The sequence below is a fragment of the Aspergillus multicolor genome (genome assembly GCF_047715735.1).
Source record: "Aspergillus multicolor strain CBS 133.54 unplaced genomic scaffold BDW74scaffold_4, whole genome shotgun sequence".
NCBI classification, from domain to species: Eukaryota; Fungi; Ascomycota; class Eurotiomycetes; order Eurotiales; family Aspergillaceae; genus Aspergillus; species Aspergillus multicolor.
The window spans coordinates 1304341-1327963 of record NW_027395955.1 but is presented as its reverse complement, the minus strand read 5'-3'; the positions used below and the strand labels follow the sequence as shown (position 1 = coordinate 1327963).

General features: G+C 51.3%; 10 protein-coding genes across 10 annotated transcripts; 5 read left to right on the top strand and 5 right to left on the bottom strand.

Annotated features, from left to right (window-relative positions):
* Positions 1-30: 30 nt before the first annotated feature.
* Positions 31-899, bottom strand: BDW74DRAFT_175283 (uncharacterized protein; the record flags this gene model as incomplete). Its single annotated transcript, XM_073728289.1, has 3 exons — positions 31-446; positions 516-728; positions 887-899. 3 exons carry the CDS (start codon positions 897-899, stop codon positions 31-33), a joined length of 642 nt encoding a protein of 213 aa, XP_073587326.1.
* On the bottom strand, positions 804-2443 carry lcp5 (small subunit rRNA maturation protein LCP5). Its single transcript, XM_073721517.1, has 3 exons — positions 1240-2443; positions 887-1104; positions 804-817 (listed from the first exon to the last, which is right to left on the bottom strand). Exon 1 carries the CDS (start codon positions 2414-2416, stop codon positions 1259-1261), a length of 1158 nt encoding a protein of 385 aa, XP_073587325.1. The 5' UTR covers positions 2417-2443; the 3' UTR covers positions 804-817; positions 887-1104; positions 1240-1258.
* A 152-nt stretch (positions 2444-2595) lies between these two features.
* BDW74DRAFT_147672 (transmembrane 9 family protein) lies at positions 2596-5304 on the top strand. The gene is made up of 4 exons (XM_073723582.1): positions 2596-3886; positions 3936-4273; positions 4324-4759; positions 4815-5304. Exons 1-4 carry the CDS (start codon positions 2791-2793, stop codon positions 4880-4882), a joined length of 1938 nt encoding a protein of 645 aa, XP_073587324.1. The 5' UTR covers positions 2596-2790; the 3' UTR covers positions 4883-5304.
* Positions 5297-7236, top strand: BDW74DRAFT_147669 (EF-hand domain-containing protein). Its single transcript, XM_073723581.1, has 4 exons — positions 5297-5621; positions 5809-5894; positions 5985-6280; positions 6330-7236. The coding sequence occupies exons 1-4, from the start codon at positions 5611-5613 to the stop codon at positions 6507-6509; spliced, it is 573 nt and encodes a 190-aa protein (XP_073587323.1). The 5' UTR covers positions 5297-5610; the 3' UTR covers positions 6510-7236.
* A 336-nt stretch (positions 7237-7572) lies between these two features.
* BDW74DRAFT_188518 (uncharacterized protein) lies at positions 7573-9511 on the top strand (the record flags this gene model as incomplete). The annotated part of the gene is made up of 2 exons (XM_073731743.1): positions 7573-7627; positions 7939-9511. 2 exons carry the CDS (start codon positions 7573-7575, stop codon positions 9312-9314), a joined length of 1431 nt encoding a protein of 476 aa, XP_073587322.1. The 3' UTR covers positions 9315-9511.
* A 576-nt stretch (positions 9512-10087) lies between these two features.
* Positions 10088-13689, bottom strand: BDW74DRAFT_101986 (putative kinesin family protein (KinA)). The gene is made up of 5 exons (XM_073721516.1): positions 13288-13689; positions 13194-13225; positions 13034-13128; positions 10542-12967; positions 10088-10424 (listed from the first exon to the last, which is right to left on the bottom strand). The coding sequence occupies exons 1-5, from the start codon at positions 13290-13292 to the stop codon at positions 10202-10204; spliced, it is 2781 nt and encodes a 926-aa protein (XP_073587321.1). The 5' UTR covers positions 13293-13689; the 3' UTR covers positions 10088-10201.
* A 66-nt stretch (positions 13690-13755) lies between these two features.
* Positions 13756-15038, bottom strand: ubc2 (E2 ubiquitin-conjugating protein RAD6). Its single transcript, XM_073723580.1, has 4 exons — positions 14823-15038; positions 14607-14671; positions 14327-14551; positions 13756-14254 (listed from the first exon to the last, which is right to left on the bottom strand). The coding sequence occupies exons 1-4, from the start codon at positions 14862-14864 to the stop codon at positions 14131-14133; spliced, it is 456 nt and encodes a 151-aa protein (XP_073587320.1). The 5' UTR covers positions 14865-15038; the 3' UTR covers positions 13756-14130.
* A 294-nt stretch (positions 15039-15332) lies between these two features.
* On the top strand, positions 15333-17625 carry BDW74DRAFT_188516 (uncharacterized protein; the record flags this gene model as incomplete). Its single annotated transcript, XM_073731742.1, has 4 exons — positions 15333-15515; positions 15574-16551; positions 16607-16796; positions 16847-17625. Exons 1-4 carry the CDS (start codon positions 15408-15410, stop codon positions 17623-17625), a joined length of 2055 nt encoding a protein of 684 aa, XP_073587319.1. The 5' UTR covers positions 15333-15407.
* Positions 17626-17767: 142 nt separating this feature from the next.
* Positions 17768-19535, bottom strand: BDW74DRAFT_101962 (chitobiosyldiphosphodolichol beta-1,4 mannosyltransferase). The gene is made up of 3 exons (XM_073721515.1): positions 19167-19535; positions 18913-19109; positions 17768-18854 (listed from the first exon to the last, which is right to left on the bottom strand). The coding sequence occupies exons 1-3, from the start codon at positions 19405-19407 to the stop codon at positions 17910-17912; spliced, it is 1383 nt and encodes a 460-aa protein (XP_073587318.1). The 5' UTR covers positions 19408-19535; the 3' UTR covers positions 17768-17909.
* Positions 19536-19882: 347 nt separating this feature from the next.
* BDW74DRAFT_101933 (metal cation transporter MSC2) lies at positions 19883-23081 on the top strand. Its single transcript, XM_073721512.1, has 4 exons — positions 19883-20333; positions 20381-21517; positions 21574-21792; positions 21842-23081. The coding sequence occupies exons 1-4, from the start codon at positions 19987-19989 to the stop codon at positions 22755-22757; spliced, it is 2619 nt and encodes an 872-aa protein (XP_073587317.1). The 5' UTR covers positions 19883-19986; the 3' UTR covers positions 22758-23081.
* The last annotated feature ends 542 nt before the right edge of the window (positions 23082-23623 follow it).

The following is a 23623-nucleotide window of genomic DNA, read 5'->3' as shown; positions in this document are numbered from 1 at the left end:
TATGAATCAAATCAACTCGTAACTTAACGCTCATCTAACCTTCAAATCCCCAACATGATTACTCAAAGCATGAACAACCTCTTCCCTCGCCCCATTCGCAATGCGATAATGATAATTGAAATACCCCCTCTCCTCAGCCCACATAACCGGGTATAGCACATAGACACTCAGGATAGAAAACAGCGTCGCAAACGCATGCCACATCAGAACCAGCGCATGCCCACCCCACGGAACAACAAACTTGATAAACTCCGACGTCTGGTATAAATCCTCCTGCTTCTGGATATAATACCGCTTCTTGCCATCGTCCTCCCGTCCATCTCCAGGGTCCGTCGAGAGATCCAGAACCGACGTCAACGTCACCGGCGCGACGTGAAACGGAACCACCCATATCGAGAAGACTTGGAACATGGAGATGTAGAGCTTTAGATTCTCTTTATCGAACGCTAAACATATTGTCAGCTCAGCCTCCGATGGCATGCGTAGGTAGTAGGATCGTGGTCGCGCAAACATACCGATAGACCGCACCTCGAGGTCTATATGGGGCGACATGATCTTGTACCACTGGTATATCTTCTTCACGCCCCACCGGCTGCCAGGGAGCGTCCAGATTCGGCAGAAGGGATGTATGAATTCCGCATTGCGGGTGAAGTAACGGTCGATTGTTTCTTCTTGGAGGGAAGGAGGGGATTGTGTGAGGCGGTGGACGACGGTTGAGATTTCGGCGACTGGGATGTTATTTGTTAGAATTGGGCGAAAGGTGAAGGAGAGGAATCTTGGGTGCGTCGATGAGATGAGAGGTTGGTGAGAGACGATGCTTGGATGGGATTTGATGTATAAGAGCCAGCGCGATGAGATTGTGGGAATAAGGGATCAGTGTACTAACCTGGATCTTCCATTCTGATATTATTGTCTGATCGATGAATATGATGGCGTCGGTATTCAATTACGGAGGCCGATGCAATTATATGATTATATGGCGATACAGGAGATGATGTCATGGTAATTGGCTCCCACGTGAAAAGTCCGAGCTTCCAGGAACTGGATCGGTTTCGGAGCCCTCGGTCGGCTCTATTCCTATACTAAAGTATAGCAGCAATAGGCCTGATAACGAATAAGCTTAAGAAATAAATTGAAAACGCCATACGGCTGGCGTCAGGACCACAGCGCTCATGCAAAGGGTAGTCTATACATAAAACATAAAGAAACTGTACTCCGAATCCACCCAAGGTTACCGACTTTTGAGACCATTGAAACACTATTTCTTCCAGGATTCGACCTTCTTCCGGCGCTTTTCGAAGATCTGGCCAACGCCGACACCATCACCGCGCTGTCCGTCCTCGGTAAGTTTGCGCTTCCGACTCCTCTCAAGCGCATTGCCGCTGCCTTTAACTCTCTTGGTGAGTCGAGTAATGCGATCAGCACCCTCGGTAAGACCTTTCCATTCCTCGCCTCCGAATGTTCCCTCAGCGCGACGAGATGCTGCCTTCTTGGCTCGTTCCTTCTTGCTTTCACCCGCCAAACGGATGAAATTGGTTTCTTCGTAGCGAGTCCGCTCAGCCTCGTGCTCCCTCTCTTTCCTGCTCTTTGTGTGTCGACCTCCAGAGACAATTGTGCTACCAATACTTGGCTCGGCCATAGGAGCGGAGGACATCTCGGCGCTGACAAACTCGTCGATAACATTGGATCTGCGCGTGGGCCGTTCTTTGCGCTCCTTGCGCTCGGTCGTAGGCATTGCGGTGGGCATGATCTTTGGCGGTCGGTAGACGCCGTCGCTCGGCGCTTTCCGTGCAGTCTTGTCCGCCCTCACTTCAGGTTGCATCTTCTTCGAGAACGCAGATACGTTGGGCCGGTAGGCCATTTCGTCAATGCCTTCGTCGGTTTCGCTTTCGCTCGCTTCCGCACTGCTAGCATCGTCCGACGCAGATTCCGCATCGCTGTCGCTCTCATCTCCACGTTTGGCTTTGCTTGGCTTCGTGGCTTGCACACTCTTTTCGGCTCGTTCCGCTTCCTCCGCCGCCTTGACAACTTTGTCCACCTGGTACTTCAGTCTCCCCTCTAATGGTCGAACACCGCGATCTAAGTATGTGCGTAGCTCGATCAATTTGCTTGTCACTTGTGCTCGGATTGACTGAGCCTCGCCCTTCCTATCGGAAGTATCCTTGGAAGGTACCTCCCTCAGCTGAAGAAGCATCAGGAAGATGAGGTTCTGAAGATAGGAGAGCAGCAAATCGCACTTGGTGTCCAGTAACGAGATGCCATCTTGCGGAGGTAGGATCGAGACTTCCGTAGGCGATTCACGCTTGGTGCTCGGAAGGGACGTGCCGGTTGTGGAAAGAGACGCAGTGAGGGTCTCAAGAAGACTCGAGATATTCTGCAGCTCAGGCTGCTGCGGTTGCGGGGCTGCCATGGCCATTATCGTGCGTATTGCGCTTGGAAGTTTCCTCAGTCGGCGAACGAAAAGAAAAAAACTCAAAGTTATCTTATCGGCACGTGAAGCAATGCGGTCACGTGCACAGGGCTGATGCATCGATTGTGCTGTCGCCGATGTGTCCGCTAGGCTTCTTAGTTCCAACGACATCTCTTTTCACCATTCTTTCTCGAGCCCTTCCCTTTTTTTACTCGCGAGATAGTGGTGTACCATTAATTTATATCTCAATGAGCTCTGTTTTGTTAAATTTGTGGCAGCTGTAGACTGTATGTCGAACAAACGCGATCTATCCCTAGACTGGCCAATACCGAGTCTACTGTTTTAAGCTAATCGCGCCTTTTGCTTCAGAGACACCCGCAATGCGGCTCAACAGGCGGTCATCGCCTCTTATTCCTCTTCTTCTGACTGCCCCAACGCTGTCAGCGGCCTTTTATCTTCCCGGTGTAGCGCCAACCTCTTACGATGAAGGCCAATCCGTACCTCTCTACGTCAACCACCTCACCCCCGGGATAGCGCAGCAAGACGAGCAGCTTCATTCTGTCTTTTCGTACGATTATTACCACCCAGCATTCCGATTTTGCGTTCCAGAAGATGGCCCGAAGGATGTCCGAGAGTCGCTTGGGAGTATCCTTTTCGGGGACAGAATCCAGACGTCGCCGTTCGAATTGAAGATGGGCAAGAATGAAACTTGCAAAGCGGCTTGTGAAGAGGTCGTGTTCGATTCGCGGAGCGCTAAGTTTACCGACCGAAGGATAGCGCAAGGCTATAACATCAATTGGCTAGTAGACGGGCTGCCGGCCGCTCAACAAAATCTCGGGACCGAACCCCAGGCGTACACTCCCGGCTTTGCCCTCGGCGAATTGGATGAGAGTGACAGGTCCGTCTTGAACAATCACTTCGACATTTTGATCGACTATCATCCGGTCAATGTTGGAAACAAGGAGAAGTACCGAGTTATTGGCGTCCTAGTCCAACCGAGTTCCCGAAGCGGCTCTCATGTCTCCGAAGATGGGACGCCTATTTGCAACGAGGAAGGACCTATCTACTTGGATGAGGATGGTGAGACCTCTGTGGCATGGACTTACAGTGTGAGCTGGCGGGAGTCATCTACTCCGTGGGCAACTCGGTGGGACAAATATCTCAAGGTCCAATACCCGAAGATTCACTGGTTCTCTCTTGTCAACGCCGCCGTCTTTGTTATCTTCCTCGTCGGAATGGTCAGCATGATTCTAGTTCGCGCTCTCAAGAAGGACATTGCTCGATACAACCGCCTGGAGTCGTTCAACCTAGACGATTTGGATGGAACATCTGCCGCGGTCGAAGACGGCATTCAGGAGGACTCGGGCTGGAAGCTGGTGCATGGAGATGTGTTCCGATGTCCACAGTCTCCTTTGCTTCTTAGCGTTCTGGTTGGTAACGGAGCTCAGCTTTTCATGATGACCGGTGCCACTGTTGGTATGTTCACTTTTCCAAGATATCCCCCATCCTCTTTAACATTGCTTAGTTTTTGCGATGTTTGGCCTTCTGTCTCCTGCGAACCGAGGTTTTCTCGCCACTGCAATCTTGCTTATCTACACCCTTTTTGGTTTCATCGGAGGATATGTCTCAGCTAGGGTGTACAAAGCGTTTGGCGGTGAATCCTGGAAGCGGAATATCATCATGACCCCATTAATGGTTCCGGCGTTCATCTTCATCATCTTTTTCCTGCTCAACTTATTCGTCTGGGCGAAGGGTTCGAGTGGAGCCGTGCCTTTCGGCACGATGCTCGCCCTTGTGCTGATTTGGTTCGTGATTAGCGTACCGTTGAGTTTTGCCGGTAGCTGGCTAGGCTTCAAGCAGCGGGTATGTACTCTGACAATGCGTCCGCCAGAGTCCTTTCTAATGATGCATAGGTTATCGAAGGGCCCACGAAGACGAACCAGATTCCTCGGCAGATTCCGCCCATGACTGGAAGCCTTAAGACGGTACCCTCGCTCTTCTTGACCGGCATACTTCCCTTCGGCGCCATTTTCGTGGAGCTGTACTTCATCATGACATCTCTCTGGACGAACAAGATCTATTACATGTTTGGCTTCCTGTTCCTCTGCTACGGTCTGATGGTCGTTACCACCGCCGCTACAACGGTTCTCCTGGTCTATTTCCTCCTCTGCGCTGAGAACTATCGGTGGCACTGGAGGGCGTTTGCCGGTGCGGGAATGACTGGTGTATACGTCTTCCTCAATGCGCTGCTGTTCTGGGCGACTAGAGTGAGCTTCGGTGGTCTCATTGGGGCTGTGCTCTATGTCGGATACTCTGCATTGATTGGGTTTGTTGTTTTCATCCTTACCGGTATGTTGCTTTCCTGAACTCGTTAGGCCGGCTATCCACTAATTGCCCGGACTAGGCTCTATCGGTTTCTTCGCCAGTTGGCTCTTCATACAACGCATTTATGGCTCAATCAAGGTCGACTGATTACTCTACCTTCGATCATGCGGTGGCGCGGATGCTTGTTTTTGGCTTGTGGTTGCTGAATATCCACTTCGGGTTCACTTGGGCGTTTGTTTTGCCTGCCTTTACAGATTTTTTTCATATTATTCCGTGCCATTACTATGCCCTTCGTGTATATAAAATGGGCGAGAACGGCGTCCGAGATGAGTTGGTTGTGGATAGGGTTTGTACAGTACGTGAAAACATCGAAGACACCAGGCTCTCGGCGTACATCCGTACATCGAGCCTCGAATAGATTTCTCTCTCACTATTGCCTCTTACGTAGTGGTTGTGTTGGCGATGCGATCAATGGAACGTCCCGTGTGAGGCTGTGCCAAGTCTCCGGTGGTTCTGGACCTGCCAGGGAAGCTTCGGTGATCTTGTTCCATCACCCTAACTACATCTCTTTGCAGGTCAGATCTCTTTGCGCTTAGTATTCTTTATTTCAAATCACGATATCGCGTTTGGCGCTTTGTTTTGCCTTGCAGCACCCGCTTGTTTTAACCTATCGCCCCAGTTTCTGCCCCTCCACCACCCGAGCGGCCGGAGCACGATCTTATCAATCCAGACTCCTCACCCCGCGGCTTCCGCGTCTCTGTTGCCAACTCGAATATTGTCGCATGAGAGACACTGAGCCTTAGCAAGCCCGGAACTAGTGCCAGTCGCGATTTACATCACACCTAGATCGGCACGCCCGAAGAAATCCATTTATCATGGGCAAGTCGTAAGTTCAGTTACCTCGGGCCGCTCGCTGGCTGTCTTTTTCCTCTTCCCCATACCCTGCCAGGCAGCAAGTTTGCGATCAATATGTGGGGAATTTGATGGCTTGCGCTGCCGAAATTGCTTAACCCCTTTTATACTACTTGAGTAGTATTGTGCTCACTTATTCCGGCTAACCCACTGCTTCTTAGACAGTCAAAACTCTCCCCAACCCAGCTCGAAGAGCTTCAGAAGACGACGCATTTCGATAAAAAGGAACTGCAACAATGGTATAAGGGTATGTGACTATGTTGCTACGCCGAAAAGGGCCGGAGCGATCTATGTGCCCCGTTGAAGGATACGATGGCTGACATATACGTCATATCAGGTTTTCTGAAGGACTGCCCGTCCGGCCAATTGACAAAGGAGGAGTTCCAAGACATCTATCGGAAATTCTTCCCCTTCGGCGACCCATCGTCGTTTGCGAACTATGTATTCCGGGTCTTCGATTCAGATAACAGCGGGATGATCGATTTCAAAGAGTTCATCTGCGCACTGTCAGTCACCTCGCGTGGTAGAATGGAGGACAAGCTGGACTGGGCCTTCCAACTCTACGACATTGATGGCGATGGCAAGATCACGTACGACGAGATGTTGGCCATTGTTGAGGCAATCTATAAGATGGTACGTCACGTCTGGGCACTGCACGGCGCTTACTAACAGGGCTTATCAGGTTGGCTCAATGGTGAAGCTTCCGGAAGATGAGGACACACCAGAGAAACGAGTCCGCAAGATCTTTCGCATGATGGACAAGGACGAGAACGGTAGCCTTGATATGGAAGAATTCAAAGAAGGGAGCAAGCGCGATGAAACGATTGTCAGCGCGTTGTCGCTATACGACGGGCTGGTATGATTGTTTCTCTGCGGACCGTTCCTCTGCTTTAGGCTGGCGATCTCTTGTCTTTTTATTGGCGAACTCGGCGCGCATATCTATGATTTTCTATTCTTCATATCATCTTTCCCTTTTCTTGCCAACCTCTCTTGTTTCTTCAGGATTCCCACTTCCCCACCCGTTCACATCGGTCGGTTCTGATTGGTACATACTCCTGGTCGGAGGTTGACACTTCTGATGTAGTCTACTCTGTATGTCTTGCTGGTACGATACTTTGAGCGAAAAGAATGGAGATATTCCGCGGCCATGTCCGCACTGTACTGATATCCACGGGCGATGCGATGAGATAGACACCAAGGGATAGAATGAGAGGGGCCAGCCGGTGCATGCACTGAGGCGACCGTGCAACCCCAAAACCTGCATCTCTGCAGTAGTGGTTGGAACAGGGAGCCAGTCAACCTTTCTTTTTCTAGGCACGGTGTCTCTGGTCGTCATCATGGACGGTGGTTTCTTTTTCTTATCCTATAGCACCGTTGCATTGTTGATCACCAGCAGGGAACCTGAATAGTAGCGGCAGATCCGTGAAGAAGAGCCGAGCCGGGGCTCCAGTTCTGCAGGCGGGCAATAGACAGGTCCACGCGATAAGATGGCGTTTGGTCCAAACAATGGGATGGATGATGCCACCATGGATCGCTTCTGGACGTGTGAGCCCACGCATTGTGACTAGTTGAAGATTATGGACGATCAAACTCAAATCGTCGGCCAGTTGTTGGTTCTGGCTTGTCGCTGCTCAAGTCAAAGAGTTCAATCAGCCCCCCGGAATGAATTGGTCCCCGACCGATCACCGTGGGATCTTGCTCCACCGCTTCCTCGTACAACCCTCAGGCCTCGAACCTGTCAGCACTCTGGCAAGTGATCCCTCCTGCTCCTTCAGCATCAGATTCATTCCTGCTTCTTATCTACTACCGGTCTTCCTGCCCCTCGCGCACAACTTCAGGCATTTCTTCCCGAAAGTGCGCCTCGATGTTGCTGCGCCCGCCGATCTCTAGTCTGGCTGCGCTTCTTCTTCCGGTCGGTGACCACTATGGTCAGAGCGTCGCGCGGCTGTCAGTCCTGCGTTGATGCACAGCTTCAGGTCAGTGTCTTTCATGATGCTGTTTCCATACCCGGGGGATCAAGATGGTGCAACGTAATTTCATTGTACGACAGCGTCGAGTCTCCAGATTTCCAAGCCCCCGGAGCTTCCCCGCTTCAACCACTTTTCCTACCACATCGGCAGTGTTCTTTGTCTTTTGAGCTCTCGTATCGTGCGACAAGCGGCGTCTAAGGTGTTTTTTGCGTCTGTTCTAACTCTATCTCCAGTGCAACGGCAGGTCCCCGTGTTCGCGATGTCAAGCTCTCAGAATCACCTGCACCGCCAGTCATCGCGTCTTTAAATTCCGAGACGAAGCCCCGGCTCTGCGACAACGCTATCAATCTACACCCTCCCCGTCCTCATCGGAATCACAATGGCCCACCGAGACTCCTGAACGATCTCTACAAAAGCGACAAAGCGGCAACGTCGACCTCCCATTGCGACGTTCTTCTCGTTCCTCTCCTCTAGCCGAGTATAAACCGGTCCCGCCTCTTGCCATGGACGATTGTATAAACCCATCATTGAGCGTGAACGCCATCATCTCTCAGCAGGCGCAGATCTTCACCAACTATGTCCTCTCCTCATTCCCCTGCTTCTTCCGGTGTACAGAAACGAGAGTCCCTGTAAACTGGGTTGAATATGTTGATCAAAGAGGAGGTTCAATGAACTCTTCTTTCGACTGGTCAGTCCGAGCATGTACAGCTGCATATTTAGGCTCTCTCCACGATGATTCGAGATACGCAATGGCTTCACAAGGCTTGTATCATCGCGCTCTTCGCGCACTCGGCCAGCTTTTGTCGAGCGAAGAAAGCGCCAAGTCGGATGAGGTTCTAGGCTCGGCGATTGTTCTAGCCGTCTTCGAGAAGCACAACTGCAGCAGTCCAGACGCCTGGCTGCGTCATGCCGCCGGTATTCGAACGCTGATGAAGCTTCGTGGCCCGAAAGCACATCTTCAGGGATTTGGACGGGCAATGTATATTGTTTACCGTAACTTCCTCATCACCGCTGCCCTGGTGGAGGGGGAAGCTTGTTTCCTGGAAGAGCCCGAGTGGCAGGCTCTCAACGAGGAAATCGCCGCCAACGACGCCAAACTACCGACTTCTTCACTGTATACGGACGTTGTCGAGCGGGGATTCCTCTCAGTCATTAAGATCCCGGGGCTCGTAAAGCGCACGCGGGAACTTCAGGACCAACCTGTTAAGAAAAGGGCAGATGCTCACTCGGCGCTCCTCCAAGATGTGCAGGCTACCCGAGCCGCACTGCGAGGCATATATACCGAGTTCGGTGTCTCAGTGTCGATGCTTCGTTCTGGGCAGGACGAGAACGATACCTTCGTTGGTCCTGTTCAGAACTTCTTCTTCGAGGGCTTTTCTTCACACTTCGCCCGTGGGGTTCGCTTAGGTCTATTGATTCTCAACTATTTGATCGCGATAATGGACCCGAAGCAGCGAGCAACAATCGACTCGGAGAACTTCATTCTCTTGAGTGATATGACGCGCAGCCAGCGAAGTACGCATCCTACCTCCAACTTTAAGCTTCCACTTACCCCTCCCGAATCACCAGGGCGCCCGAGTCTCGTTGTGCGGTCGCTGATCACAGAAGAACTGAGAGAGCCACCCACAACAGACTGGATGGACCGCATCACTAGCACGATGGGACTGGAGGCAGTTCATGTCAGTTTGATCGGATAAACTAACATATATTCCCTTCTTTCCGTTGAAGCATACTAAAAGCTGAAGTTGTTGGTTTGCAGGCATTTGGTTACGTTCATCATCTTCTGCTTATTTCTTCAACCATTCTTCGCACCTAGCGGTTGGGCCTCTTTTTTCTTTTTCATCAGCCCCTCCAGCCCATTTTCTTCGTCCTCTTGTATCTACTTGCTTTTCTTCTTGATTTGATACCCATGTATGGATTGATGACGGAGTTTTTCATGTTGCTCAATTTAGGTGGTTTGGTTTTCCGGGGTTCCCCGCGAATTATATATTTCTGATGTGATGTTTCCATCTGCAAATATAAACTTCAGCACAGACGAATTGATTTAAACGTATGTTCATTCTCATTTGTTTTTTCTAAAGTCAAATACTTGTCACCAATTCAGCGGTCTCGCTCGTAATACCATTTGGTTCACTGCGGATGTTTCAAAGATTAGAGAATTATCGAGCGGACCGAGAAAAAAAGGAAGTGTATGTGTGTATATCGGAAAGACATGGGCCGCCACGTATGAGAGGAACATAAGAGGGTAATAACATTGAAAAAAACATAACTTCCGGAAACGAAGAAGATATAAGCGCCTCTGCTCAGTCCGCAATCTAGGCAGCACCGCATCACACCAAGGAAAGCATATAGGCATACATAGATAGATAGAATAGGATATCCCCGCCGTTCCGTATAAAAGAAGCGCCAATCGATCAGTCAGTCAGAAGTAAAGCCCCCACTAGGCAAGGTGAACGAGAACGAAGAAGGAAATACATCGTCAATCAGCATTCCAGGTTGCGAAAGAGACATTGTTTGAGACTCCATCTAAATATCTGCAAGGAAGGGAGGATAAAAGAGACAGCAGAAGAGGAAAATTCGTGGATCATCGTCTATCAAAAAACCAACTTGTGCGCTTGTTGCCTGTATCCTGGGACTGAACGGCCGCGACGGGCTCGTTGCCACCGCCGCCGCCACGGAGGGGTTTCGCGATCCTTGAGCCGGCGAAGCTGAAGCCGCCGTTGCTGTCCATGCTGGGAAGACCTTTCGTTGAGCCTTGCTTGGCAGCCTCAAGGCGCTCCTTGACGGCCGTAAGTTGGGCTTCGAAGCTGTTGTTGGGAGTTGACATCAGTACGTTGTGACTTCTCTGCGTAGAGGGTCCATGAAATGGGGAGTGGGTTTCCTGATAGGGGTTCTCCTGGGAGGAGGAAGGGGTGTAGGCGTACCGATGGTTTGCTTGGGTGAGTTTCTCCTGGCTCTCCTGGAGCAGGGCTTCCAAGCTTGATATCCGCTCGTTTCTGGCGATGAGCTTGCGTTCTGCGATGGCGACTTCTTTCTTGAGGCTGCTGTTCTGCTCCACTAGCTGGCGCTGGACGTGGGTGAGTTGCTCAAGGTTGCGCTCTAGGAACGCCATCTTCTTCTGCTGAGCGCGGTTGTTGGATGAGCGAAGCACGTTGTTGTACTGCTCTCGAGCGTCGTCGAGCGAAATCTCCAGCTCAACTACTCGTTCGCAACGGTTCTGCAAGTCGCGCATCAAGGACTTCTTCATCGCGTCAAACTCGGCGATCTGCTGCTGCAGGCTCTTGCTGGCAGCGCCGTTGGTGGGACCTCGTGATTGCGAATCAGCAAGGGATTGCTGCAGCTTGGTGAGCTCCTCATCCTTGCGTGTCAGTTCTTGCTGCAGTTCAGAAGCGGCCGCCAACTCGACATCCTTTCTGGTAATGTACACCTTCTCTAATCGTTCCTTGATCTCCGCCAAGTCTTCTTCTCCGAGATTGCGGGCCAGAAGACTCTCATAGTCCTGCTCGAGATTAGCCAGCTTCTGCTCCAATTCCACTCTTCGGCTGTCCTGCAGCACGTTAAGTTCACTTCGGTCGTTCATGGTGAGCTCCGCCTGTCGAATGAATCCTTGCGTCTCCAGTAGACTGGCTCGGAGTTCTAGAAGGTCGTCTGGCGCGATTGCCTCTCCAGCTTCACTGACTTGATGCAAGGAATCAACACGCGCAATAAGATCCTGGAGCTTCCGCTCGTTATCAGAGAAGACTTCACCGCCGAGATCAAAGCCAGCCATCATTTTAGCCATCTTCTCGGCCTTCTTCTTCTCCTTTTCGTCAAGAGCTGCTGTAGTCTCCTTCGCCTTCATTCGTACATCGAGAAGTTGTTGCTTCACTTCGTCCAACTCTGCGGTCAACTCGGAGTTGGCTTCCCGAAGACTATCCATAGTGATAGCAGCTTCCTTGCTTTCGTAGGATACTTTCTCGAGATGCATGCGAAGCTCATTAACTTCGGTGTTGAGCTTGTCGTTGTCCTTGCCAGATCGCGCAGAGTTCTCTTTGAGGTTCCTCAGTTCGTCCCTTGCCTCACGCAGGCCTCTTTCAATGGTTGCAATCTGTGATTCTTTCTCCGCAACCTGGTCCTGAAGCTCATTCTCACGTCTGAGGAATTCCTCCCTCTCATCTTTCTCAAGAACAATACTAGGCGTACTCGAGCGGTCGCCCATGCGAGAATCTGGTCGCGGAGTCTCTGATCGGGAAACGTCATGTAGGCGAGAGGGTGTGCTTGGTCGTGGACCACGAGCTTCCGCTTTTGCGGCCCCTACGGCTTCGGCGCTTCTTGCCGGGGTCCATCTGTCTTTGGGGACATGCTCGCCACTTCGCCAAACAGTAACTTCGGATTCCAGTGCTGAGATATAGGTCTCGAAGTTGGTCACTTGGCTTTGAGCTCGGCGGAGCAATTGTTTCAACTCGGCCGGACTCAATTCGGCATTGACCTTCGCCTTGTTCTTGATTGCCTTTGCTCGCACACCAAAACGTAGAGTTGAGACGGTCTCCGCGTCGTTGTAGCTGCTGGGAGAACAGTTGATGATCAGGGTCGTTCGGGAGTTACCTCCCAGACTCTCTTGCAAGATTCGCGTGAGTTTGGAGTCACGGTATGGAATGTGAGTCGACTTTCCATCTGTAAGCGCGTTGATAACCATTCCGAGAGCACTCAAACTCTTGTTGATCTTCTTCGCTTCCTCGAGCGTCTGACCGCTAGCACCAGTTTTGCCGACCTTTTCACTACCTGCCAAATCAACCAAGAATAGCTGACCGCTCTTCGCAGAGCCAGTTTCTAGGTTCTTTTGGGTGACCGTAATGACAAAGATGGAATGTGATCGAGACGATTCCTGGTTCATGTTGGTCGCAGCGACCGCTCTTGAATTGCCACCGCGTCGCATAACCTCGTAGACTTCCTGTACGCTGGAAACGTAGACCTCGAGAAGACCCTTGACGTAGACACCTCTCGACTTCTCTTCGTGCACTGGCAAATTGTCATTCTGCGGCACCAAGAGATCACGAATGCGCTCCATATAGATTTCCATGTAGCTGACCCGGACGGTGTATTCGATATTGCTCGGACTCGTGAGGATGCTTGCGAAAATGTGCTCGACAATACGCGGAATAATACCCTTGCCCACCTCATCGTCAATGTCGGAACCCATCATAGTATACGACTTTCCTGCTCCGGTTTGACCATAAGCGAAGACGGTTCCGTTGTATCCATTCAGAATATCGTCCACGGTTGGCGCAATCGAGTAGTTGAAGACCTCGTTTTGCTTTGAGTCCATCGGAAATACACGGTCGAAGGTGAATGACCCTGCGGCCTCTTTCGACTGTTTTATGACTTAGCAGCCCCCCGGAGAAGAGGTACATCATGCTCCACGGCCAGATCAACTCACATTTATAGCACATGTCTCCTCATTCTCGAACTCGACGATGGGCTGTCCTCCGGATGCGAGCTCGACCTTGTTTTGAGGTCGGAACCTCGCAACCACTGTGTAAGCATTAGAACCGAGAATTCAGAGCCACTTCGACAATCTGGACGTGGGGGATACGCACCCTTAATGGTGTTGGAGGGGTTGGAGCTAGACCTGTCACTCGGGACATATCAGACATCCGACGATATCGGTGCGGTGAGCACGGAAAGACTTACGCCATATTTCGCACCGTCCCAGAGCTCAAAAGGGTATCAAGAAACACAAGGGACACGCGACGCCCCGACGGGAGGGGAGTAGACTGGTGTTTTCGTTCAGACCAACAGGAAACGGGGGAGACAAGCTGTTTGGGGACTAATTGGCGGGCGGCGTTGTTTGGGTCAGGGGTCCACGTGCCGAGCAATCAATACAGTATGCGGGCGTCGCAGGAACACCTGGCGGAGAAGGAGAAAAAAAGATACGAGAAGCCCGTGAGAGTCTGAGCGAACAAAGGACTCAATTTGGGAGTTGTTCGGGCGGAGAGACCACGAGCGTGGAGAAAAACGGTGTTCTTCAACGGTGGGTGTGGTTACGGAGTCGGCGACTGGCGTATTTCGACACCACTGTTGGAGCCATTCTTGGCGCCCCTCCACCCGCATCACGGGCACTACGCAATACGGAATGCTGGGATTCTACATGGCAGCTTACAATGACTTGATATCTTACATTCCAGTTGTGGTGTGCGTGTGAGAACTCAGAAGCAAGTGCGCCTCCGCGTGGAGCTCGAGATTCTCCACCTGAACGACTCTTGATGCGTCTAACCTACAAAGTTACTCAAAGTTCTGTGGAGATTGAAGAAGACCTAGAGCATTAAGCATGATGCAACAAGGATAACCAATATGACATATCAACAGGGGGAATTTCATCCGTCATGCAAACAATAACACTTATAAATGATGCAGCTAGTCGCGAAACCGAACAATCAAAACCGAGCGCCATAACCCCGCGCTGTGCATATCATCAAATAGCGGGCGATCCCCTCGTGCCCAGCAGAGGCATTGCAGTCGTGGCCCAGAAACCGTCTACTCTTCCCAGCTCTTCTCCACTGTCTCCCGGACTCGCTTGACGTACTCTTTTCGATTGTCTTTGTAGAGGTTCGACGCTTCTACGTTGGCGGGAGATGATGTGTTCGGATCGTTGAGTAAACTAAGACAATACAGAAAGTGGTTAGTAATCTATACGGCATCGTGCAATCATGGTGGATGAGCTCGCGCTTACCTTTGGATACTAGTGAGAATTGCTGCAACATCATAGGTAGGGCTCCATCGGTTCTGAAGAATGTCGAGACAAAGCTCGCCCGTGCCGTAGACGTTGGGATGGAACATCTGACTGATAAACTTGACACCCGGAGGCTTGTTTGGATACTGCTCCTCAAAATGCATCACCAGTCGAAATGTGCCATCTTCAAAGGGGGTATCAGCGGGGCCAATGATAACTGCATTCCTAAACATATGTTGTTAAGATGTGAGTCGATAAGACCGCGATAGTCAATAATTACCAGGTCATAACATTGTCGGCGACCGGAGACGCTGAAACTCCCGCTGGAGGATCGGTTTGCATGCGCTAAAATGGCAAAAGCCAGTTAGCCGATGAATTCCCATTGCAAGAAATTGGGTTATTCAAATATAGTGAAAAGTAGATGGATACGGAAAAAATGACAGGACAATCCTGAAAGCTTGGCCATGAAGTCCCGGGGATGATGTAAGGCACATACCTTGAAGTCACGCATGAGACGGCGGCGTGCGGAGGTCGACATTGTGGCGGGGTGAGAGGGGGATGAAGAATGCGGGCCGGGGTTTTAAAGGATAGTAAATTGAGCTTGCAATCTCAGCAGCAAGTATCTAGTTCAAAAAGATGTTATTCGGATCGAAAACTCCCTCAAGTAGGTGCTGTTGTAGGTTATTGAGGGTAGTGAGGTGGATTGGGCTTGGATCATGGATGATGATAAGACAGCGCCGTATCTAAACACAGGATGGAGAGCTCAATTACCTTCGGGCTCTCTATTGTTCCGAGCCCCCTCATTGATCTCGGAATCATTGACCGACCAGAACGATACCGCCTTTTGGGCCTCGGTCTTTCGAGGCATCCAATGACGGATCAACAAGCTTGACGGAGAAATATGCTTGATTAGTAAAGCGGGTCACGGACGAATGTAAGTAGTCCTAACCGAAAACAGTGCAATAATATCGTTGATGCATACTAGACCCGGCCTTCCTCACTCTATAGACGACTAGCTGTGGGACATAATCAGAAGAGGATGGTTTATACTCGCAGCTGTTCTGTGCTTTGAAATCAAACGATGCTGGAGCCCCTGGAACTACAAGTGTTTCCATCTTCTTACAACTGCATTTCCTGGTCAGAGGATGGAGAAATCGCAGTTGCTGCAGGCGAATTCGTACACATCCTGGTAAGTTCACCAAGCGACCTCGCTATGACGAATATGGACGTTTTGCTGACCCTGACAGACACCAAAAGTGCCCTCGAGGAAGGAAGCAGATGGCGCCACTTCCAATGCATCAAGTACGGAATGGCATAGGACTCGCGTTCGCACCAATGTCTTCACTATCAATGAGTGGCCGATTATGTTTCCGCAGCCACGAGATCATTTCTCAGTAGGAGCGGAGCAGTCATTCAGCAATGTTGCAGGCGTTGCCTGGTCACCACCAGGCCTTGGCAAGTACAGGCGCTGCGTGTTGGCGGTTTTGACATCCAACATGGTGTTGACGATCTATGCACCCACTAACAACCCAGGGAAATGGACGCGCATTGCTATAGTCAACAAAGCATTGGAAAAATACTTTCGAGAGAGCATCGAAAACGATGCTCTGAGCTCGCAAACCCAGAGGTTCCGCAAGGATATTGAAGACCATACCGCGAGAACACGCAAAACCAACATCCGGTCATTCACATGGATTCCACCTCTTAAGGTCCTAGCTCAAAATCAGTTGTATCCTGGTCCGGAGACTCGGTGGGGGACTTTTATGCTAGCGATTACCAATGAGGACAATGATCTGGTCTTTTTGCACGTCCAGAAATCTGAACCTGGACATGCTTCTCCAGAGTCGTTGCGTGTGGATGGGGTGTCTACCGTATCGCTACCTACTTCAGGAGGCTTCGGCCAAGCTCTTCAGCCCAGTTCACTCCTAGCGCAAGCAGTACGGTCTAAGATGCGGTCATTGTACTTGTCGAGTGGGCCATGGCTTTACCAATCACCGAAGCAAGACTCCAACGGCGATGGCATACTATCCGCTACTGTAAATGTGGCTACTATACAGGGTTCAAACCTCCGGGTCGTCAAAATGAGCGTTAACCTAAAACCGCGGTTGCGTAAAACTCAAGACGAGCCGCGCTTCGATATCTCATTTAACGCAACAGAAGATATTGCAATTCCAGCCGGACACACAGACTTTATATTCACTGGGCCGATTCACTGGGCGCATAATGTAGGGCATTATCCCATGTTCCCGCGGTTCCTTCGACTCCTAACTTTACCTCTAGGTTGAGACCGGCAGAGTGTCGATGGTAGTCGGCGCCAGGGCCATAGTGGCATTGATAGATATGCCGGAAGGTGCATACAGTGGGCAGGATTCGGAGAATAGTGATATAAAGTTGCACAGCTTTCCCATCATGGTTGAAGCCAGGGACGGCGTTTCGTCAACCCAAAGTGCCCTTAATGAGGCAATAAGCGGTACTTCTTTAATCACCGAGTCTCCTGGAAACCCCGCTGACCATTACAAGGGATGACAACCACAATAGCCACTGAGTCCGGGATGCCTACATTGCATTTTGCTTCCGTAGGGGGCTATGCAGCAGTTCTACCATTAGCTGAAACGGGTGAATTGTCTACAGCCTCTTGGTGCGACAAAGTGGAGGACCTTAGGGATCGGTTTGACATTGACCGTGACCTTGGTGGTTTAGTTATTGCAAGGATTTGGGGTCTGGCATCGCTGCAAGGACTCATCGCAACCGCTGTAACACTGCAGGCGGGCGATATGATTGAGTATCGCATCAATGCGGAAGATCGAATGACCATTGTATTCTCCACTGTGGACGGACAGCCACCGAGTCCGGAAAAGATAGCTTTTCTTCGCGAAAGTCCTATAAATCCCCTGGACTTCGTGAGGGAGGGCCGCGACTATGTCCTACAATACATACTTGGCAACCATATCGACACGAAGGATGCGCTATCTCCAAAGGTCCTCTATGCAGCAGCTTGCTGTGCAATCGTGCAGTCACAAAACGCCCAGTTACTGGCTCAGGCTCGCAGAGTCCTAGAAAGCCTTTCGGCAAACAGCAACTTGGATCTTTCAGACGAGATTTCAAGGTGCTCAGATCCCGGAGGTACCATAGAAGCGAAATCGGCAGACATACTGAACGCATCTGGTGGAGGTATCTTCGAAAAGTGTGACGTCTGCGACGCCGGAATCACATGGCACTCAGCAGAGGAAGCAAGGTGCGCCACTGGCCATGTTTTTGGTATGTCCCTGCAAGTGTCCGAGGGCAATAGAGCTGGCTAACCATTAAACCAGTCCGGTGTAATCTGACATTTTTGGCTATCCAAGAGCCTGGAATCTCCAAGTTCTGCCCAAGGTGCGAGATCGAGTACCTTGATGAGGACCTGCTTGGCCTCGCGGGGCAAGTCGACATCCAAAAGTCCTGCAAGAGTCTGGCAGACGCCTTCGACACCTGCGTTTATTGCGACGGGAAGTTCCGTGCTTGATAAACTGAACCTCTATTTCTCACGCACCGCATCCGAGCTTGTTTGGCTTTTAGCTTTTGCTATGCGTACATCATCAGATACTTAGTCAAGCCCGAGAAGCTTTCCAGCAACCGGAGCCCATTCATCGTCCCAGCGATAGGAGCTCGCAGCTCGAGCACCGTCACGGAGTTTCTCCAGTTTTTCTGGGTTTCCAAGCAAGTCGACCAGCTGTTCCGCCAGTTCCTTCGAGCTCCCAAAGCCTTTTCCGTTAACGCCGTCGGTAACTAGTTCTGGCCACGCCTCAAACTTGCTCCAGCCTACGACCGGCAATCCAGATCCAAACATATCAACCACCTTCATGGGCAGGTCTACGCCGCTGCTGCTGGTGTGCAAGCTGACGCCTAACGAGGCAGACGCCAGTAACCGCGCGTAGTCATTTGTACTCAACCAAGCAGTGCAGATGGTGACCTTGCTGAGTTTTCCAGCTTCCTGTAATTCAGATATCCGGTCAACGTACATCTCGCGCTGAGGTCCTTTGCCGGTGATAATGGCAAGGATCGCGGGCAGCTGTGGGTTAGTTGTACTGGAAACTTCCGAGTAACGGCATAGAGCATCAATGAGAAGTGAGAAATCTTCGTCGGGTGTCCAAGACGTCGAACTAACGATGACCTTGGACTTTCCTTCTTTGATTAAGCTGCGCACAGGCGCTGCGTCAGGTAGAGATAAGAGGAACTCCTCACCCTCCCGTTCGTCCAAAATCGGTTGGAAATAGCTTGCTGGGCGATCATGCAGCGGTAGAATCGGCGCCTTCAGGCCAAACTCCTTCTTTAAGACCGAAGCCATGGCGTTGGTCACGCACAGATGCGCAGTGGCTGACCTGCAGAACACATTCTCATACCATTTGGAGACCCTGACCAACGGATGGGCGTCTCCAAGCTTTAGCGCCAAAATGGTATACCCAAAGTTATGCCAGTCAATGACAAGTTTCGTCTGACGGAACAAACACACGAGCGACGCGATTGCCAATGTCGGAATTGAGGGTGGGTTCTACAACAAAGCATGTTAGACGAACCCATCGAATGTCAAACGGCACGGAACGACGGACCTGCACGAGAAGCCACTTAGCAGGCTTTGTGGAGTATGTCAGAATCCACCACAGAGAGAAGACTTGGAACAACACTTTCAGGGGTGCGACGAGTAGGAAGAGAAGCTTGTTGCTCGTTTGTAGGAAGCGCGGGTGGGGAGGGATCGGGACGACCGAGATCTTGGGATGGGACGAGATATCAGGATGAACCTCGGATTCTGATATACCGAGCATCAGCATGGATCTTTGGACGCGGAATGGCGCGGCTCTCTTACCTGCATATCCAATAATATCTACCTGGCCGCCGCCGCGAGCAATGCTCAATGCATGATATTGCATGCGGGGGCTGCGCCCGATGTCTCCAAGGACAAGGACCTGTACGGTGGTCTTCGGTTCGTTCGAGCTCCTGTGACTCCCGCGGCGCTTTGGATCATACTGTGAAGGGAGCAGGAGGATAAACAGTGTCACGGCTGTGGAGATATAGAAGGCGACTTCGATAACGGAAAACAAAATCATGACGAAGCCCGCAAAGCGATTGAGGGGAAAGCTGCAGACTGTTTTCAGACGTTGGATGACGGACAAGTATCACTGATCGACCTGATGTTTGCATGAGCATCAAGAGGCCCCTTAAACGAGCCGTGAACTGAGCTCTGAAAATGTTTATGAAGCTCGAGAGCGTGGTGCGGAGTAAACGTGGTCTCCGAGGGGGAAGGGCTGATGGGCGCCTGATTTCTCAGGCGCCACTCCGCGATAACGAAACGCGCGGCGTATCACGTGGCGCCTCGTTATCGCGACGATGTAACGACTCGTTGAGAGCAATAAGAGCATTCGATTCCTCTTTCGTCAATTCATCGAAGATCGAGCTTATCCAGCTCGTTTGTGACTAGAATACTGTCGCCATTTCTCGCGCTATGCTGCTATTGTTCGCACACTCGCCCGGCAGGTCGTTGTTCTTGACCTCCTAAAGCTCCATTGAACCCCCCGTTCTTGGCCGCTCCGCTCGTCGAACTACCTGTCCTCCTCACCTCCTATTCCCCGCCCCGCGTTCCAATTCACTGCGAATCCAACGTCGCACGTTGCGCCAGGCCGTATACAATGCTGGCGGGGAATGCCATGTCCTCCGCGGAAGCAATGCCATCTCTTCCGCAAGGACATGGTCTGGGTCACTCAAGAGGCCGTGGTCACTCCCGCCGTTCGACGCCGATCTCCCAGCCAATCTCGTCCTATGCGCTGCCCGCAGCGCAGCAGTCTCGCCAATCGGTAACAAGTCTAAATGGATTAAATGGTTATGCTGAGGATTCGAAACATAAGGGTCATCATCATTCGCATTCCCACACTTCCAACCACCATGATCATAGCCACCATGATCATTCTGAACCGGTGCCCGTTGCTCACGCCCACAAGAGCCTTGGGTTACAAGCAGAATCTACACCGAAGCAACTGTAAGTGTTGCGTCACTAATGAATTGACTATATCTAACACCTTTTAGCGATGAGGTAGTGGCAGGTCTTATGGTCGCGTTGCCATGGATCGCTTTGTCCTGGTTCTACCAACATTATGCGCAATGGACGCACCCCGAAGCCGACTCGACTTCGTCTATCGGAAGTATAGACCGTATCGCCTCTCGGACGCTTGGGTTGACCGCTACAACGATGGTCCTGTATGGAGGCTGGGCTCTGATTCGTCTGTCCCAGCGCGTGGGTGATTCTGCCATGAAGATGCCCAACCTAGATCCCCCCACTGCGGCCGTTGCACTCAGTCAGATCTGTTCAATCGCCTTGCCCATATACGCGACACTGAAGGTTGGCGGGTTTGTCGTCGCTTTCTCTTTAGCCATTGCTGTGGGGTCTGGGCTGCCATCACTTATTCGCGGCCGGGCTTCTGTCGCCAATGAGAATGGCAGGCAGAGCTTTAGGAAGCTAACTGCTACTTTCATACCTCTGGTCGTGCTGCTGAACTTCCTCGGCATGAACGCAGTGTGGGATAGTGCGCCGCTCTTCGGCTACATCGCCGTCCTTGCTTCAGTTTTTGTCATTCGCCTTCCGTTTTCCACCATCCCTAGTTCGAACCATGCGCCCGGCAGTGGGCTTGGGATTTCAATGTCTGGTCAATCAAATGGTTATGCGCAAATAACTTCAGCGTCTGGCGATTCCTCGCAAGATCCCGCTGTCGCTGCCCTGTCTGGCATCGTCCTGGGGTTCATCACTCTGTTCACCACAATAAGCTTCTCATTTCAGGCCCTTGATTTTCTGCGCATGCTGGGAGTTGCGGGCTCCTTGGCTACATGCTTGACGTATCTAGACGTCTCCAGTATAAATTCACCCCGCAAAATAGGCGTTGCGGTTGCCACAGGCAGTGCTGCCTTGTTTTGCTCACCACCAGTTCAAGACGACATGTACAGTGTTTATGGTATTCGAGCTTTGCTGGCAACCGCATCTTTCTTCGCCACCCGATTCGACGATAAGCGTTCATCCTCTGAAGAACATAGTCACCACCACCACCATGCACACCCAATGCCTGGCTCCTCGCGAGCAACGAAGATTATTCTTCGATACAGCGAGCCGTATCCTCTGTTATATAGCATACTCAAAGAGCGCGATTCCCGCCGCATCTTCTATTTCATGACGTAAACCACGTCCTTACCCTCCATTTTTCAATGCGGGATTTGCTAATCATTTGCAGTCTAAACTTCGGGTTTATGCTGGTTCAACTATCTTACGGCATCATCACGGGCTCACTTGGGCTGCTCAGTGATAGTATCCACATGTTCTTCGACTGCCTGGCGCTTGTAGTTGGACTGTGTGCTGCTGTTATGAGCAAGTGGCCGCCAAGTACGCGGTTCCCTTACGGCTATGGCAAAGTAGACACGCTTTCGGGTTTTGCGAACGGGATTTTCCTCATGTAGGAACCACCAGACCACCTCGTTTGAACTTCTTTTGACCCTACCTAGGATTATCAGCGTCGAAATCATATACGAAGCGGTGGAGAGACTGTCCTCAGGCAGCCAAATGCATCGCCTCGGTGAGCTCCTGGCAGTCAGTGTAGCCGGTCTTCTCGTGAACCTTGTTGGAATTATGGCCTTTGATCACGGACATGCGCATGGACACGACCACGGGCACGGGCACTCGCATTCTCACGGAAACGAGAACATGCATGGGATTTTCCTTCACATCCTGGCGGATACCCTCGGCTCCGTTGCTGTTGTGATCTCGACTATCCTCGTGCACTACTCTGGCTGGGCAGGATATGACCCTATCGCGTCTTGCATGATTGCCATTCTGATTTTTGCTTCCGCTGTACCCCTGGTCAGTAGCACAGCCAAGAGCCTGTTGCTCACTCTTCCTGCTGATGTGGAGTACAACGTTCGTGAAACCCTGGCGGGCGTTAGTACGCTACGGGGTGTAGTCGGCTACACGGTGCCCAAATTTTGGTTGGACGATACAGAGAAGTCCTCGGGCCACAGTCACGGTCATGATTACGGGCATGACCATGGACACGGACACAGTCACGGACACAGTCATACTCATAGCCATATTCATGATTGTGCCCATGAGCACAATCATTCCCACGATCACGATCATTCTCACTCCCACAGCCATGACTCTCATCACGACCACGACCATGCCCATGACCACGACCACTCGCACGAAAACCACGCCCCACCAGTTCTAGGCGTAATCCACGTCACGGCTTCCCGCGTCGCAGATCTAGAAGACGTCCGAAAACGCACCGTCGATTTCCTCAAAGAGAAGGGAATGGACATCCTCGTCCAGGTCGAACGAGAAGGCGAAGGACGCTGCTGGTGCGGAGGAAGCGGCACTGGAAATGGAAGCATTGGTGGCGGTAATAATCTCAAGGCTTCTTAGACAGGACCTTGTCTCTTTGTTCCATTTATGTCCCCTGTCATACTATTTGTACACATGTTGCTAGATTCGCACATAGGAGGCTTCTTGTACATGTAACGACTGTCCGATAGAACCTGCCCCCATCTTCTTTGAATGACAGAAGCAGTGTATATCAGCTTGAGCTGTACAATGAATTCTAGGTACCATTCGTACAAGTTATCCTGCCACGAACTCTCTAGTCCATACTACTTTACAAGGGTATATAGGAGCAGAGGCGAACCGCCACTACGCAGGGGTCAAGTAGACGGTATCACGTTATTCAAGTGTACTAGCTGTGCGCCAGGTACCACCCTACGGGCCTTTTCTGCCCGGATGATTTTTCAAGGACAAGCGATGTGACACGGGGATCCTCAAGAAATGTTGACAGGAGTGGCAGACAGTTGATCTCAGCGCCAACCGTGAGAAAGAAGTGGATAACTGTGCTGAAAACATATACTGCGAGTTGAGCTTCGTCGACATCGCTGACACCATGCGTTCGCAGAAAGTCCAGGCCTCATAGCCACGTTTTCGGGCAGACAAACTCAGATATAGTCGAGAGTAAAAACGTCTATTCCACGCGCGGCGCGTGTGACTGGCGGACGATCTAGTCTAGTCAAGATGATGTCTACCTTATACTCCAAAATACATCCCGGGACTCGACTGGGATGACCATTGTTTTCGTGTCTGTGAGTCAAGACTTGAGCTTATGGTTGAGTTCGAGGCTAGGTTCCATCCGGGCGCGTTGCCAGCCAAAGAGAGACCGTGAGAAAGCGCGGGGTCCTCTGAAGGAGCAGGACAAGGCCGGTATAGTAGATACATAGGGACCTGGGTATTAGAGCCAGCCAATG